Source organism: Anticarsia gemmatalis, chromosome 24 (assembly GCF_050436995.1).
Source record: "Anticarsia gemmatalis isolate Benzon Research Colony breed Stoneville strain chromosome 24, ilAntGemm2 primary, whole genome shotgun sequence".
NCBI lineage: Eukaryota > Metazoa > Arthropoda > Insecta > Lepidoptera > Erebidae > Anticarsia > Anticarsia gemmatalis.
The window spans coordinates 478,432-496,111 of record NC_134768.1 but is presented as its reverse complement, the minus strand read 5'-3'; the positions used below and the strand labels follow the sequence as shown (position 1 = coordinate 496,111).

Below are 17,680 nucleotides of genomic sequence, written 5' to 3'. Positions count from 1 at the left end.
GAACTAAAGCTTACTATTCAACGACAAACCATTTTTTTGTTTGCGGATCTCCCCTAGTTCTCTTGGAAATAGGCATAATCAAAATAAGAGAGGAAATCGAGCAACTCCACATCACCGTTTTTGTATGATAGTAAGAGTAGTTGTGAAGTTATTAGGCTCAGACATCAATAATGGTCTGATGAAAGGTCTTAGATAATAAATAATATAATAATGCATTGAATAAAAATCAATTTCATAAATACAACTTTTTATTTACACTTTCCTTACGCTTCTCTTTACACTCAGTTCCTTACTTCTAGTACATACAAAACTTTGTTTAATTTTCAATGCCAATTTCTTATTTTAATTACAAGCAAACTGCTTATTTGCACTGTTGTACAAAATGTACCAACTTTGAAGTTGAATATTGGTTTCTCAGTGTGACCAGTGCAAAAAATATTTTACCTAACTTCATTAACATACAGCAGCGTATGTTTTATTTCTAAATCGCTGCTATAAGTCTAAAATCATTTATTTTCCAAGTCTCCTATAAGCATATAAGACTAGAAATTAATTGCACTTCAATGTGGGACGCTTTAAAAAAATGAAAATTAGTTTTGATGTTATACTTATTAGCTAATATACAAAATACCTATTTAATTGAATAGATATAGGTAGAAGGTCAGCCTCACAGCTGTCTGACAAGTTCTTGTTAAATTTATATGTCAGATAACTCAAACTCGTTAGAATTTCGAAGTGGTATAAAAGACAAGTCCTATCCAGAAGTGAAACTGGACCTTATTAAAAGTATTATCCTTATAACATTTTCATAAAACATCCCATTCTGGTGCAAAAACTCTAAATTTTTAAATTTTATAGCCGAAAGCTGCCTACACTTCGTTTACTCCATTCCTGTCCATCATTTCCTTGTTCCTTCTAATGAGCGGGCCCATTAGAAGGTCATACATCATTTCTTCGCGAGCGTGTCGTTCTGTGGCTGAGCGCCGTAATACTGCCACAATTCAATCGCTTTGTTTGCTACTACTTCTTCACATTGTTCGGGAATCTGAAGGAGGAACAACATTATTACAATTTTTTGTAGACGTTAATGGAACGAAAAGATTAAAACACCAAAATCATGCACTTGTTTTACGATTTTGTAGTGTGACAACATTTAAGGTTAGACTGAAATATTAATAATAATACTTGCTTAGAAATAAAAAATATTGTATATTTTTTTTAATATTCAGTTTTTGAAAAGACAATCAATTCCCTCATAAGGCGTATAAGCTCTCGCTCGTTTAAGAAGGAGACTGGTATCGGGACAGACAAGAGTTAAATTAGGGAAGACTTATTTCTTACTAGCTGACCCACGCAACTTCGCTTGCGTTACATAAGCGTTAAAAAATTTCCCCGTTTTTGTAATATTTTTCACTGGTACTCTGCTCCTATTGGTAGTAGCGTGATGATATATAGCCTATAAACCTTCCTCGATAAATGGACTATCTAAGGCGCTGTCTCCACGAGCGAGAGAATCGCGGCGATATTATCGTCGTGCCACGTATTTCTATACACTCTCTATGGAACCGTCTCCACACGGCGATAATATCGCCGCGATACGACGAGTGTCAACGAGCGTGCGAAACGTCAATACATCGTCGCTAGTCGGCCGCGACAAGCAGCCGGTCCGCCGCGCGATCGCGACGAGCGCGCAGCGAGCGCGCTGTCAAATGCAGCGTCATTTATTTTCAATGTTGCCTCTTATTTCGAGAAGCTTTTCAAACAAGGAAAACGCGGGAATACCGTTACGAGTCGCCGCGGAATCTCTGCGATTCCGTTACGACTCGCGACGATACGTGGCGGAATTATCGCTCGTTCGTGAAGATTGTCCGACGATACAAGGGCGGACTCGTCGCGATTCTCTCGCCCGTGGAGACAGCGCCTAACACTGAAAGAATTTTTCAAATCGGACCAGTAGTTTCTGAGATTAGCGCGTTCAAACAAACAAACAAACAAACTCTTCAGCTTTATAATATTAGTATAGATAAGAATAGTATTTCGTTAGCATTATCTTGTATGGTTATTGAAAGTATATTGTATTACCTGTGAGACACATTTTAATACTTCATCAGCATCCTTAGCTCGTAATATATTTCGTCGTAACGTTATGATCAACATAACGGCGGCAAAAGCCAATATCTTAGGAGCTCCACTGCATACTTTGTCCCAAATCCTAAGAACAAAGATAAAGATATTATTACTCCAAACCTTCGTATCACATTTATGACGCAGTTTTAAAAACTGTTGGTATAAAACAACTTTTAAATGTTAACTTCGCAGGCTTGCTAATAGATAAATCATAGACTGTAATTAATATTGTTTCACAGATTGGCGTTTGATGTAGGTTAGCCTGTTGGCAATGGCCACCGAATCATATCAAGCAATCTCCTGTCTATTATAATTTATTTGTGGATTTAAATATCTTACTTTGTTAATGACGTGTCATCTAACACTCCGGCGAAGCAACAATTAAACCATTTTGTGAGTGGCAACACCTCCAGCGCGTTTATATCCACCAAGTGACTGCGAAATAAAATAAAGAAATAATTGTAACAAAAGTAATTATTATTGTTTCTTTACACCCTTAGAATTAAATTACTGAACAATTTTAGAAGAGATTTGGCAAAGGGATAGATTTTTTATGATAGGGAACTGGGACTTGGAGGGTGTACCTCTATTTTTACAAATATAATTATTTTAAGTTTGCCCTAATAATATAATAATAAACAAACTACAGGTGCTGAGTACCAAGACCCAAAAAATCTTATTTTTTTACACATATACTTTTCTGTGTAGGAAACATAATTATATATAAGCTACAGCTAGTGAACACCTACAATATCTCACAGATTTTGGTTTTAAATAAAATGCAAAGTAAACAATCCTTACGTATAAAGTTCTCCGTCTTCCTTCTCCAACATGGTAGTGAAGGCCTCCTTCAGTTTGGGCAGGTCTCTCTGCATGTTCTTCACCACATCGGTCAGGCTCTTGGACAGCCAGTACACGTCCACCTCATCAGTATACAGCTCTAGCAAGGTCCGGGCTATGGGTAGGAATGTGTCTGCTGACTGCAAGTAAAATAAGGATATTATAATTAATTAAGAATATCAAAAACTTAAAAATTTCTACATCAGGTTATTTTTTGTAAAAATTATGAGTGAATTAATATAAAGTCAGCATTTTTATTTGTACAGACTATTTCTTATACATAAACATATTACTAAAAGAAGTTTGTTTAAGGTTTATACAGAGAATACACTGACCTGGTAATAGTGATATAGAGGGATTACTATGAGGCTTCTTAACACGTTCGCTGCCAAACGCACATACGCGTCATGGGCAGCAAACGTGTTAAAATATTTTCAGCTCATATCAGGTATTGAACTCAAGACTTTTGCTCAGCAATCACATACACTACTAACTGCACAGAGAGCTAATCAAAGTTAAAATTACTAACACCAACTACATAACGACAATATCTTTAGTGTCATAGAAAAGCTTACTGAAAAGTTAGTCTCTGGGAACAGGGGAGGCTTCCTCTCTTCATTCTCAAGCAGCCACATCTCCAACAAGACTTGGCACCTCGGTGCATCCATGTCCACCAGCTCCAGCATCTCAACAGCATACAGCAGATCATTGTACTGCTCTGTACGCTGCTCCATCACAAACTGGTGTGAGTCTGGGTATACGGGGAGAATGTCTGAAAAGAGAGGAAAAAACAGGTTTAGTTTTTGGTGATTACCATCTTTTTTAAGTTTATAGTGGATATATAATTTTGACATCACTATATTATACTTACAGCAAGTGCAGTAAGTAAACTTTAGGCAAGTATTTTGGTTGCTAGGTTAAAAAAAAGATCTTGATAAGTCTAGGTTTTAGTACTAGAGACTAAAGTCACGAAATTTAATAAGTCTAACATAAATCTCGAATAATCTGTAAAATTTTACAACTAGATTGTATTGTACAGATTTAATTACATATTAAAACAGAAATGTGCAATTTTAATCAAATATCTGTAAAAAAATATCGAATTCCTCACGATGTTTTCCTTCACGGTTGAAAAGCTCATACATACCTAAGAGCACTTTCCATACGAGATTCCTGTATGCAGCCGGCACAGTGAAACGTAAACAGAACTGTTTGAGCTTTACTCTGTCCCATGGCTTCTCTTTCATCAGAATTTCCAATGATTTCTTTTCTTCGACACCCCGGCAACCAACCTTTTCGTAATATGACGAACGAAAATTCCTTTCGTCGCCCATTTTATTATGTTTTACAACACCGCTGTATGTTTCTGCGACAATAACAATCTAGTTCAACATTATTTAACCGGAAAAATGTCGTAATTAGTGAAAAATACTAAATGTGTTTTGGTGAAAACAAGTATCTTCGATCAAACATGACGTTTATGTATTGACAGGTACAATCGAAAACATAATCTATTCGTTAAGAACTGCGCGCATCAAATGTCAAAATAATTCGTTTACAGTCTACAAATATCAAAATAATATTTAATAATTACACAAGCTAACTATATATCTTTATCGTTACATTCCAAAAAAATATTTGAAACGAAATGAATTATGTAAGACTACAGTTTCAAAGAATATACTTTTGTCAGCCATTATACCAAAAATCACCTTCCTTGATTACGTTTCCATCTACGCAGGGTAGAATAAAAATGTTTTTCTTGAGTATTGTTTCATTTTGATTAAAAGTTTAACTACCCTAAAACATATTTTATGAAATTCATACTATATCTTTCTTGCCTCGTAGCGGTAAAAAATTATAACGAAAATGAAATAAGATTGAAATCTTATTTCTGAAGGTTCTTTATTTGAAATCGATCAAACAAAATCAGCCGGTTACTATGGCTATTCATAACTACGCCAATTTTGTTTGATTGATGTCAATACAAGCTTGAAATTGCGTGAGTTTTGATAAATAATAGCTGAGTATTTCATTACCTAACGTAACAATGATGGATGTACCGGATCCTTATAAAGATCCAGAATTTATAAAACAGAAGCGCGAAGAGTTACGAGTGTTTTTCGCAGATGCCAAACTTCCTAAAGAGCTAATAGAAAAGGCTATAGAGAATGAACTGAGGCCTCCACTTCCTGACTGTGCTGATAGACCTTACATAGCTGCATCCCATGGTGGTGAGGTAAAATCAGAGTATGAAGTCATGACTGGCCAGCCATTTACACAAGTTGAGGACCACAACAAGCCTTTACAGAAAGAAGAACTAAAAGAGATGTTGAAGGACAACCCTATAATAGCTGAGAAAGCGCGGCAAATTCAGATAGCAGTTAAAAAAGAAGTAGGTGCAGTGAAACACGTAGCGGTGCCTTTGGATGAGATCAATTTGGTTGGATACGGTGATATGAGAAAGGAACTCGATTCAGCTAAAGGTGATAGAGAAAAAATCAATTCGATTAATTACAAGAATATGATGTCGCTAATGACGTCCGCCTCTGAATATAAAGCTAAGTGTTCACGTGAAAATGTCGAAAATACCGATGAAGGAAAGACTGAAGAGGAAGATGAAGATGAAAAAGAATATGAAGCTATAGAAAAAGTAGTCAGTCAGTACACAAATAAGTCTTACGAAACACGTTACCAGGAAACTCAAGAAATGCTGCTCAAAATGGCTGAGAACCTTGAGGACCAGATGAACAAAGATAGCAAGAATATACAACCGATGGAAATAAAACCTGATCCTGTACTAAAAGATTCGTCGTCGCATATCATTATGAAGCAACGAAAACGTTCCACTTTTGACGAAGTGAAAGAACAATACGCTATTAACGAAGCGATCAATATACCTTTGAAAGACAACCCGGTAATGCCTGACCTAAGTGGTAAGAGTAAGAGGAAGCCTGAACCGAAACCAGTAGAGGAAGAAATTACTGATGTGGAACAAGTGTTTCCTAAAACATTTGAAGCTAAACTCAAAGATACAGAGAAGGCACTACGTGAGATAAACTCTGTATTAAATAACGTAGTACCTCCCCCTCCGACTTTAAACAAAACAGTAAAAATAACGGAAGTAGATGATAATAATCTTGAGATTAAAAAAATACCCGAAGAGACTTGTGATAGTACACCACAAAATGATAATCAAGTTGTTGAACAAAGTAATGCACAGAAATTCGACGAGAAAATGGAACAAACATTACAAAATGCACTGGAAGATATATTCGAGATTAATAAAGAAGGAACTGTAGACAAAAAAGAAATGGAGGTTACAGAAATGAAGAATCTAGCTAAAAACATAGTTGAAGGAGCCGAGAACCTCAGCACATTAATACGTGAAGATATCACTAACAAATTGAATAGTATGAATGAACTACTCAACGATGTGAATGAAGCTTTAGAAAATTCTAGAAAATCTAATATCGCTTACCAAAAGATCAGAGAAGAAGGTGACAATTTAAGACGTGAAATAAAAACAGAGGATGAACGAGAAACTACTGAGGAATCTCAAACAATGTCCCCATGCACTACTGACCCACAAATCAATGACATAAACGATGCTATAAGCAAACTGAACTTGGAGCTAAGGAATCATGAAGACCGGATTAACAAAAGTAAAGCTCGATACGAACAGCGAAACACTGAATGCAAGCAATTTATCAAAGAAGTTGATGATATATTGCAGAAATCTAATGATATTTTACACCCCGCTCAGGCTACGATAGATGTTTTGGCTAAAAGAGATAAGGCAGTAGAGAATCAGACGTTAGCGGAACAGTTGGGCGAGAAAGGTGAGAAAATACGTAAGGAATTGTGGGACATTGATATCAATCAATATAAAGATGAAAGGAACAAACGTAGGGCCGAGGCTAAAGAGCAAGAGCTTGAACGAAACAAACGGATAAACGATCTTCTGTACGATATAAAAGATAAAATGAAGGATAATAAAGAAGTACTAAGACTGGCGAACAATCTGTTGAGAAGAGAAGAGAACAGAAAGAAGGCTAAAGACGATACAATGACTTGTACTGTCACTGAGGTGCCTGCTTTAGAAGTAGATACAAAAGCGCAGGGTGACCATGTTACTCCGGAAGAAATTAAGGCTGAAGGTAAGATGACATATTTACGGCCATTTTCAATTCCCTATCTATCCACTGTTTACTTACTTTTATCGTTACTTCGCATTCTATATTTCATCCAGAAACATTTCTGAGCGAAATCGGCAAATGATGGATCATTTGAATGTAATAATTTATAATAGCAATGTAGTATGCTCTAATCTAGCTGACAGAACATTATAAAATAACGTTAACTATCAAAGTTTAAGTAGCCAAAATAAGCGGTTTTACCTTAGATTTACAATTCCATTAAACATTTTGAACGTAGCGTACCTACAATACATTTCACAAAGTAAATGTTTTATATTTATAAACATTGCTTTTCAGTCGTCGAAACTGAAGAAGAGAAAAGAAAAAAAAGGATAGAGAAAATGAGAAAAGAAGAAGCTGAGAAAGAGAAGGCCAGACAGAGAGAGTTTCAGAAGAAGGTGGAACAAGAGTTGGAAGAAATGAACAAAGCGCCGCGCATGACTAAAGAGTTTATAAAGAACCATTGCAGGCAGCACAAGCTGTACTGCACTCCGTATCTTAATGATATACTTTATTTGCATTTCAAGGTGAGCTTTTATTGTTGAAGAATTTATAGGAGAATGTAATGCAACTTTCGTATTTGTATGATAATTTCGCTGTTACATTTTAAAATGTAATGATTGTTTTACGTCATAACCGTATCTAAATTAGACGGATAGGTACTTATAATCCGACCAATCACGTCACCAGCCGTGAACCTTGCAAGGTTCTACACTAAGTTGTTGAACTATCATTCCAAAGTTTGAACTGACCAGGCCAAACCTTTTAAGCCACGAACAAAAGTGCACTAATTCTATATAACGCTACATTAATCTTCTACAATATATGAAAACAGGCCATTGAATGAGCTGACCAGAATAACTAATCATAAATGTTCTTTACCTTTTCTCTATTTTACAGGGTTTCTCCAAAATCGAAAACCTAGAAGAATACACAGGTTTGAAATGTATTTTCTTAGAAAATAACGGCATACAAAAGATGGAAGGTTTAGACACATTGTCGGAACTCAAGTGCTTGTACCTTCATTACAATGTATTAAGAAAGATCGAGAATCTCGCTGGGTGTCCTAAGCTGGATACTTTGAACATAGACCATAACTTTGTGACTAAGATTGAGAACTTAGACGTGACGCCTGACCTGCATACATTAAGTATTGCTCACAATATGCTGACCACTGTAGGTAAGTCAACTTTTGACATTAGATTTTCAATTTCTGTGGACCTAGAATAGCACCTCGTGGTATCTTTTGAAAATACTTTTTTTCTTTTTCTCTTATAAAAAACAACTCCCGCAATAAGAGTTGCTTTTGTGTCGCATCTTTTACGAATATACAAACAACTTACACAAAGTATAACCAGACCTGAAACAACTATTTGTGGATCGTACAAATAATTTTTCCGTGTGTGGATCGGACCCACGACCTCCCGACGCAATGGTAGCGACACGGCGTGGCGACTCTAGCCACTGCGCCACGGAGGCAGTCGTGAAAAAGCAAATTGTTTCAGTATAATTTGAAAGTTCATAAGATAATCACAGAGGTAAGGGTATATTATACCTACCCTCCCTGGCTATGCTTACGCTGTAAAAAACTTTGTTTCAGGAAAAAAAGCTGTCAAAAATGCAGTTTTGATATGGCGATTAGGGTTTTATTATCTCTCTTTAGAAAGAGAAAATTATAATGTAACATTTATTATTGTTTCAGACGATCTCATTCACCTGAAGTTTTGCAAGAATCTCTCTGTGCTAGACTTGTCTTACAACCGTATTGAAGATCCTCTCGTTGTCGATGTGTTAGCTGATATGGTAATATTGAAAGGTAAGGCATTCTGATACAGGAAATATAAGTTACTATTACCTTATAATTGCACAGGGATTTTTTTGTGTCCAAGTATGTACAAAATATATTGGGAGACTGTATTTCTCTTATAGCCTGATGCAAAGATGACTGACGCAAGTCACTAGCGAGAGGTCGAGCGCAGGGCTGTAGACTTTACGTGCTCTCTGTCAATCCAGGGTTCTGCAACCTCAACTTTATCATACTCATAGCAATGTTTGAAAATTTATTGGCAGCAAAACAGCTGTAGAATAACTATTTAACCTGAGAGTCTACCACGTATCTCATTGGCATTGTTTTCTCGCTTAAAATATAGTGATACATGTTACGTCAAAGCAGCATTGCAAAGAAGCTATCAATTTGACCTAAACTTGTCAACTGAGATACGTGATAAGCCTGCTGATTCAGGATTCTTAGCCAAAACTGACCACTGCACCATAGGATTTGTATAGTAATATCTAATGTAGTTTATAATCTCTTTCTTCTGTCCAGTGTTGGTGTTAACCGGTAACCCGGTAGTCCGCAACATACCCGCGTACCGCAAGACGCTGACGCTCCGTCTGAAGGAGCTGCTGAACTTGGACAACAGGCCGGTGTTCCCCAGAGACAGGGCGTGTGCTGAAGCGTGGCAGAGGGGTGGTGTGCAGGAGGAAATCGCTGAGAGGAGACGGTCAGTGGGAAAATAGGAATTAGTCTGTTCATATTTCATTTGATGACCATACATGAAAAAACATCGTTTACGTATAAATAGCACAGTATTTTTTTTTTGCGCCTACCCATCTTTTGCATTGCTTTCGATATATCTACAGCTCTCGTCTTACCTGAGAATCAAGCTCTTGTTACTGTTGTCGTCTGTCAGTGTGATATCAAACTACTATAAAATTAGGTTTCAAGTACAGATGAACTGTGGCTCTTCTTACTTCATTGTTTTTGCAGTTGGATAGCCGCAGATCAAGAGAAGGTAATGCAGAGCGTCCGGTATCTGATCAAGATGCGTGACGAGAAGAAGGCTTTGAGAGAAGCGAGGGAAAAGGAGGAACGAGAGAAACAAGGACTACCGCCGAAGGTAAGATCTTTCTATTATTTGGCTTCTATTATGTTCTCGTAATTATTTAATTAACAAGAAATAACAGATTTTTTGTAATTTTAAGAAGAGTTGAATTGGAAATGAGACTGTTACCTGTGTACACCTGGATAGTCAAAGTTCACCGAATTCCTTTTCTGTGATATAAACTATCGTTTTACCAAATCTAAGATCACCTGAGATTAAGCAGTAACTAAGCTTGCTAATAAATGTTGCATGCCTCGAAGCAACTTGTAAGATTTATTCTCGCACACCTCTAGCAGTTATTTCTTGAGAATACACAACCAAAATTGAGAGTAAAATGTGAAAAATTAAGTGTTAATTTCAATAATTATTTCATTTTCTTTAGGAGGAAGAAAGTCCCGAAGAAGAGAAAGCCACAGACAAGAACAAAGACGACAAACAAGAAACAAAAGCGATAGAAGAAGACAAAGGTCCTTCCGAGCTCGAGCGACGATGCGGTCCGTCGTTAGTGAAGACTGCTGGAGGTATACCCGTGGACCTGCTCACTGGCTCCGAGGAGGAGGACTCTACTAGTGAGGATAGCAGCGATGATAGTGACAAGGAGGAGGAAGGTTAGTGATGAAACAACTGTTCTCAATGTGGCTTTTTTCCGAGATTTGTTGAAGTCGGTGTTGTACGTTGGTCGAGTGTATCAAAGTTAAGACACAAGACAAGAAAAGACACTGTATAGAAACGATCACGTGCGCTGCAGTTTATGCTATACTTGCAAGGGTGGCATAAGGTGGCATGGCAAAAGGCATAACCTGCAAGGGTGCGGTCGACAGACCGCAACCGATTCAGCGTAATAGAAGGGCAAGCCTTAGCCTTAGCTTTACGCCCCTTACGCACTAGCGGTTACAGTTTATTATGCCTGAACAATTATGGCATTAAGTGCGTGCAATCACAGGCGATCGCATTTTAATCTGTTAAAGTGGTTAACCACTCATCTAATTTGTGCCTGAATTTAAAGTACACTTAAAACTGTTTTAGAAGCTGGCACGACCAAGATAGAATGGTCTCAACTAGAGCTCGGCAAGCGTCTGGTGCAGGAGATCAAAGATGAGCCGCAGAAGCCGGAGGCCTCGCCCGAAGAGTACTGGTGCGGCTTCAAGAGCTCACTGCCTACTGACAGTAAGAGCTCGTAAGTTTTACATTAATGTTTAGTTCATATAATAAACACGAATTTACAGCCAGAGATGTACAGTTGTACCTATGTATGAATAACCATTTATCTTTGATCACATGAAATAGGCAAATCTAAATCCGAAAAAATTCTGACTGCAGAAATTGGGTAAATTATTTCCCCGATTCGGGCGTTGGTCGTTCAAATTACGTGATCCAGTATTTAGTCTTTTTCATTTATTCTGGTATTTTATCCTTTTAGGGACTTCGTATCAGATTTTCAAGCGATGAACAATTTGCTGTTCGCCTCGCAGCCTCATACTGACAAGAAAAAATCTAAGGCAATGGGAGGTAATAATAAACACATTACTTAGTACTAACAGCGAGTTTCAATAATTATTCTATTTATTTTGAAATAAAGAATATTTTTCTATTTCATTTCGAATATTTGTCAAGATACTACTTAATGTAAAAGTGATTGAATTAAATTGTTGTATGTTCGTATCTCATAACGTACATTTCAACAAATTAAACCACCATTTCAGATCCAAAATCACGTCTAGGCAAAGTAACAGTGACTGAAATAAAACCTGACGAAGAGAAACCTCCTGCAACAGCTGAAAAGAAACCACTGATCGAAATAATTGAATCATACGAAAAGCTGTCTGCAAACCAAAATGAACCTAACGTGAATAAAAATAAAGTATTAATTGAGGAGGTAGCTGAAACTAAAATAGGTATAGATACTGTAGCTAGTGTAGATACAGAAGGAATAAAAGCCGAAAAAGTTGAACCTATAGTTGAAGAAAAACTAGGTGTATTGGTTGATGGAGATCTTATAATAGATCTAGATAAAAAAACAGTCACGAAAAACCCTATGTATATGAAACAAATATGTATTACTGAAATACCCACGAGTACGGAAGCTAAGGAAGCTGCTGTTGGAGATGAGAAGACAGAAGCTGTGACAGAAGAGAAGGGAGAAGGAGATGGGATGAAGAAAGAGGAAGAAGAAAATAAAGATGTTAAACCTTCTACTAGTCAAGGAACTGTGGAGAACAGACCTAGTGGTAAAACATTTAATTTAAATATTTGTTAAAATTATTACCAGGAAATTACATTAATGAATCATTAGCTGTTGACATTGAAAATTATAAGTAAGTATCAATACTAATTAATAAGATTACGTTACGTTGGTAGCCACACCGTTTTCAATGCATCAGGATGTCGTGGGTTCGATTTACACTCGGAACAATTACGTGTGCGATCCACAAATAGTTGTTTCAGGTCTTGTTGTGCATTGTGTCCAATGTTTGTATGTTTGTAAAAGTCCCCGCGACACAAGAGCAAAGCTTTGCACAAAATTTTGCTGTTGTGTCTTGTGACTTAGTGTTAAAAGAAAAAAACAATTGTCTTTTTTAAAAGAAAATAATATGGCAATCGAGTATTTGATTTGTTTTTGTATGTTTCAGTACAAACTGACGGTGAAGGTGTAGCTTTAATAAACTACATGCACCGAATGAATAAAGAGGAGTTTGATGATGAGGACCTGGATCTGGAGCCGAGTGCTGAAGACCTGGAGATCTTCGCTGAGCTGGAGAGGGAACAGGTGGAACGACAGGCCAGGATTGATAGAGGAGAACCAGCTGTGGACCCAATGGTATGCAGTTTTACACATGGTGGTAGATTTAGGTTTTTTACAACCTTTAGGCCCATTTCCTCAGTTCTAAATATCTATCAGATAACGATTTTAAACTGTCGCGACTTGTACACATAATATTTTAATGTACCGGGTCTTAATCGCGATTGAAAACCGTGGTCGTCCGCCGATATAATTAGATCCAAACGTCGGGTGGAACAAATAATAAGGTATTCACACCTTTAATTTTCAATCGCGATTAAGACCGGTTACATTATAATATTATCTATCAGATAGTTTATCAAATGGAATGTTGACGGTGGTTTTCATACTTTTGTAGTCACTTTATTAAAGAAATAGGTAATCTACAATGCTAGTAATCTTCTAATAGTATAAAGTCATGTCAAATTGACCTTCTATTTTCGAAAACTTCGTATCGTGAATAGATGAACCTCCGTAATATTATTTTTTCCTCAGAAACTGTACCACAAGGCGACGATGGAGGCGTACCACAGAGAGCAGGAGTGCACGCCGGCGCACCTGGTGAAAGACAAGGACAAGACGAGCTACACCACGTACAAACTTGACAACGCGTTTGATAGGATCGCGCTCAGTCAGCTCACTGCTGGAGACAAACCTGGTATGTAGCTAAGACTAGTTATCATTCATTAATTCATTCAACTGCACAGGAACTTGTTTATAGTGCTTACTACAAAGACACTCTGTATTCCATCACACTCCTCATTCGATGCGATAATTAGCGGACATGCGAGAGTTCAGGCACAGGACTGATAGTTTTAAGGGCTAACTTTTGACTTCTGAGAATTTTTGAGACTAAATCCTTGAAAACTGCATTCGCTTACTTAAAGGAAATTAAATTGGCATTAAGAAATATAAGACCTGCAACTCATGATTCCGAAATTCTATTTTTTTTTGTCGTGACCTTGGTTTCAGCTGTCATACTTTTCTGCACCACCTACCTTATTAAATGTACGCCATCAACAAAATTCGTTTTACACACTTTAAACAATATGACAAGATTTCCTCTCTCTTATAACGGAAGAATAGCCTAACCCATACGTGAGCTGTAAATTCAGATATTTAGCAAATATAAGAGGTTTATTTCAGACGAGAAGAAAGTGAAACTAACTCGAGTCCCCGGCGCCATCCTGTACCAGTACGTGAGTGAACAGGACCCTCTGTCAGAGGACTACATCACCAACCAATCACCCATCACCGACATACAGTATGAGATCGGCGAGGAGAAGGTTGATACTGTTTGTAAGTAAATGAAAATGCTAGTTGTAATTCTGTATTTTCTAATCAACTTCAAATCGAGATGTTCTCAATTCGTCTGTATTGTTTTTATGTTGTTACCTTATAGCTTTTTAGTGGTTACACAGATTTTGATGATAATTTTTTGTCACTGAAGAGGTTTCGGTTTCGAATCCAGGGTTAAAAAAGTTAAGAATTTTTAGAGACTGACCGGAATTAGGAAGTAGAGATCGTAGATCTGCGTGCCTCGAAGAGCACGTAAAGCCATTGGTCCTGCGCATGACCTCTCACTGGTCATAATTTATAGACCTTGAAAGGAGATACTCTTGAACAGGAAAACAAAACTAATCAAGATAGTTTTTTTACCTTTTTTATGAACGAAATTAAAAGCTTTTTTAACCAAAAAATAAAAGTTAGTATGGACTGTATCCAAAACTTAGTAATTGGAAACAACGATACTTGCAGCTTCATCCAGCGACACGGACTCCATCCACCTAGACTCTGAGACCGACCCGAGTGACGACGACGTCCAGCTCACCAGAGCACCCAGGAAGTCTTCTAGACCTAGCACAGCTTACAGCACACCGGCTAAACACACAAGTACTAAGGATACTAGGTGTGGAGAGGCAGGAGATAATGCTGGGAGTGAGAAAGAGAAGAAAGATGGTAAAAGCGAGGATAAAGAAGAGGTTGGAAGATCTCACGATGGAAATGTTCATGAGGTTGCTAATGCTTCAAATTTGCAAGAAGGTAAGCCTGAAACTGATTAATGTTAAACAATTCAAAGATTCTTAGTAATGTAGAGCTTGCTACAAACATATTCGGTTCGGCTTAATTTCAAGAACGACAGAACCGACTCGTCTCACTTGTTTGTGCCGATGGGGTTCATCTACAAATATTTAGTTTTGTCGCCCGGCTAGCCCGGTTAATGGCGAACCAAATATGTGTGTAGTAGTCTTAACAAAACTAGGGCAGTTCCAGAAGATGAGTTAATGGAGGCGAGAGCGTTCGATACAAATGACATGATAACTCGATGTGTCGTATTTTTTAGGTTATAAAACAAATGTTAGTGTCCAAATTTTTTTCGTTAGTTACTCAACATTCCTGTTTTCTTTTGTTCATTTAACCAACTTTTATCTAAAAAGGGTAAAATCTGCCATTGGTTTGTAATAACGAAATTATATCTTTAGGGGGCGATAACGCACAAGACCCGTGCGGCAGTTACTTCGATGTGATGGCTGAAGCAAACCGTAGCGAGGCCAAGAAGTCTATCATAAAGACTATCAACTCCTACGAGGATAATAGGTATCCTTCGCAAGGTACGTGCATTTTTTAAGTAACTGGCTATTATTGAACGCAACTTGTGTTGCTCGGGAAATTTGCGGTTAAAAGTATTTTATCAGTTAATCGGGGTAAAAATATTGTAATTCATTACATCTAATATATAAAATTCTCGCGTCACAGTTTTCGTTGCCATACTCCTCCAAAACGGCTTGACCGATTCTCATGAAATTTTGTGAGCATATTCAGTAGGTCTGAGAATCGGCCAACATCTATTTTTCATACCCCTAAGTGACACAATTTATTTATATGGCAAAACGTATGCCAGCTGGTCAGCTAGTTCTTCATAAAATGAAATCTTGATTCTACTGTGGTAGACATAACGTGCAAAAGAAAGCCTATTGCTATACTACAAGTGGCGTTCTTTAGTCTCTACTCAACGATTAGAAAATAAGATTTTACACACAGGGCTTTTGGAAAACGCTCCTGAGAACGAAAACAATTGATAGTGTTAGGGATTTTGGAAAAGATGTCATTAATATCTGGTCATTTAGGAGTGAACTTGTCAAACATGGAAGAGAACGCGCGTATAGAGCAGAACGTGGCGACGGAGATACTGGACCGCACGCTGCAGTACGAGGAGCGGGAGCTGTACCGGCAGTACGACGTGATGACCAGCCACGCCGGGAACATCGACAACAGGACCAACGCCATCATTGAACATATCTCTGACCAGCTCGAGAATGAGTACACTGTGAGTGTTTTTGTTTATTAAGCGACTAGAATCAGAGAGGTAGAGATAGCGTCAGGGCCGAGCTTCTCAGATGTCGACTATTCTTAAATGCCAGATTTTAAAACTTTGAATCCACCTCTGTTGATTATTATGTTTATTTTCGTAGACCTTCGCTACCGTATGATAAATCTACCTAAGTTATTTCAAAAATACTTCTAAACAACGAAAAATCAGAAGCAGAACCGAGGCTTTTCGGGTAACAGAGGTTCAAAAATTCTGGTAAAAATGGGATTACCGTTTTTACAGTTCCGGTTTTGTGACCCTTCACAGTAGATACATTATATAATGTGCCGTCCCACAAGTCGATAGAATGATATAGATATAGCTAAAAAAATGGACGTTTGTTCTCTATTTTGACGGTTTTCAATTTCTGTTACCAGCTCCCCGAAGTCTCCCGCATCCTCGAAGCCCACATGGACGCAGCAGAACAACAATGGAGAGCCGGCGAGTTCGTTCCTTCCACTCTATCAGACTCTATCATCGATGAAAACGAGACTACACTTACTCCAAGCCACAACACGACTCTAGAAGACACACTTACAGAACAAAATGCTGATAGAATTAACTCTATAACTGATGATTCAGGCATTGGCAATGATTCTACAACTATATCAGAAAGTCCTAACGAAATACAAGAAACTATCGCTGAAGAGAAAGTCAAATCTACCAATGGTAGTTCAACTGATGATTTAAATGATTCGAAGAATTTCGAATCAGTTTTAAGTGATGATAATATAGGGAATATATCTACAGATGATGTGTTTGAGGACTGTGTGGATGACGTCACGATCTGTGAAGATGTACCTAAGTTTGATAGAGTTGATGAGAATTATTCTATTGAAATGAAATTAGCTTTAGGTATTGAGGATGAGAAGTAGATTAATTTAACTTTTAGTTTTGTCATCACTCATGTGTACTAGGTAAAAAATTTCAAAAAATGCTGCCGCTGCAACCCTTTTTATACCGGCGTTTATATTTTTTTCGTTTTCTTCAACAAAGACACAAACTCTTACTCAATTATACACTAAGAATTTCACATGAATCACTCTATCCACAGGTGCAAACTGCACGAAATTCTGCTCAGTAGTTTTCGAGGTTATTGCATACAAACAGCCAACATGAGTGATGTATATTTTAAAGAGTCAGCATGGCTTTCTTATATGTAATGAACTTTTTTCTATAGCAACAATAATGTATTATTATTTATCTACATTTGTAGGATATTTATTAGTTAATTTCTTTAGTTTTAGAATGGTAATTATGTTTCCTTTTTGTTTTAATTAATGTTTCGATTCTACGAGTACCTGTTGTAGGTTACACTTAAATAAATTATTTAATTGATTGATATGTTGTTTCAATGTATAAACATAGTTAAAAATTTGGAATTTGGGAACAAACTGGTTTAAATCGATCACAGTAACTTACTATCTATTCTTAGTTTAGGTAAAATATTGTCGAGATTTTTAATTTTACCAAGTAGCGG

The 17,680-nt window shown here is 37.2% G+C and overlaps 2 protein-coding genes across 3 annotated transcripts; one reads left to right on the top strand and one right to left on the bottom strand.

The window, feature by feature from the left end:
* Positions 1–230: 230 nt before the first annotated feature.
* TBC1d7 (TBC1 domain family member 7) lies at positions 231–4,468 on the bottom strand. Its single transcript, XM_076130651.1, has 6 exons — positions 4,115–4,468; positions 3,543–3,739; positions 2,929–3,107; positions 2,467–2,562; positions 2,083–2,212; positions 231–1,045 (listed from the first exon to the last, which is right to left on the bottom strand). Exons 1-6 carry the CDS (start codon positions 4,299–4,301, stop codon positions 947–949), a joined length of 888 nt encoding a protein of 295 aa, XP_075986766.1. The 5' UTR covers positions 4,302–4,468; the 3' UTR covers positions 231–946.
* A 444-nt stretch (positions 4,469–4,912) lies between these two features.
* Positions 4,913–17,496, top strand: dtr (defective transmitter release). 2 transcript variants are annotated; one of them, XM_076130730.1, is made up of 17 exons: positions 4,913–7,127; positions 7,464–7,693; positions 8,067–8,346; positions 8,869–8,982; positions 9,493–9,670; positions 9,937–10,066; positions 10,434–10,659; positions 11,081–11,228; positions 11,472–11,560; positions 11,755–12,279; positions 12,682–12,869; positions 13,326–13,488; positions 13,977–14,129; positions 14,589–14,873; positions 15,314–15,442; positions 15,959–16,158; positions 16,578–17,496. In XM_076130730.1, exons 1-17 carry the CDS (start codon positions 5,018–5,020, stop codon positions 17,073–17,075), a joined length of 5,646 nt encoding a protein of 1,881 aa, XP_075986845.1. In that variant the 5' UTR covers positions 4,913–5,017; the 3' UTR covers positions 17,076–17,496. The 2 variants fall into 2 exon arrangements, with proteins under 2 accessions (XP_075986845.1, XP_075986844.1); XM_076130729.1 differs by having other exon boundaries at positions 11,078–11,228.
* The last annotated feature ends 184 nt before the right edge of the window (positions 17,497–17,680 follow it).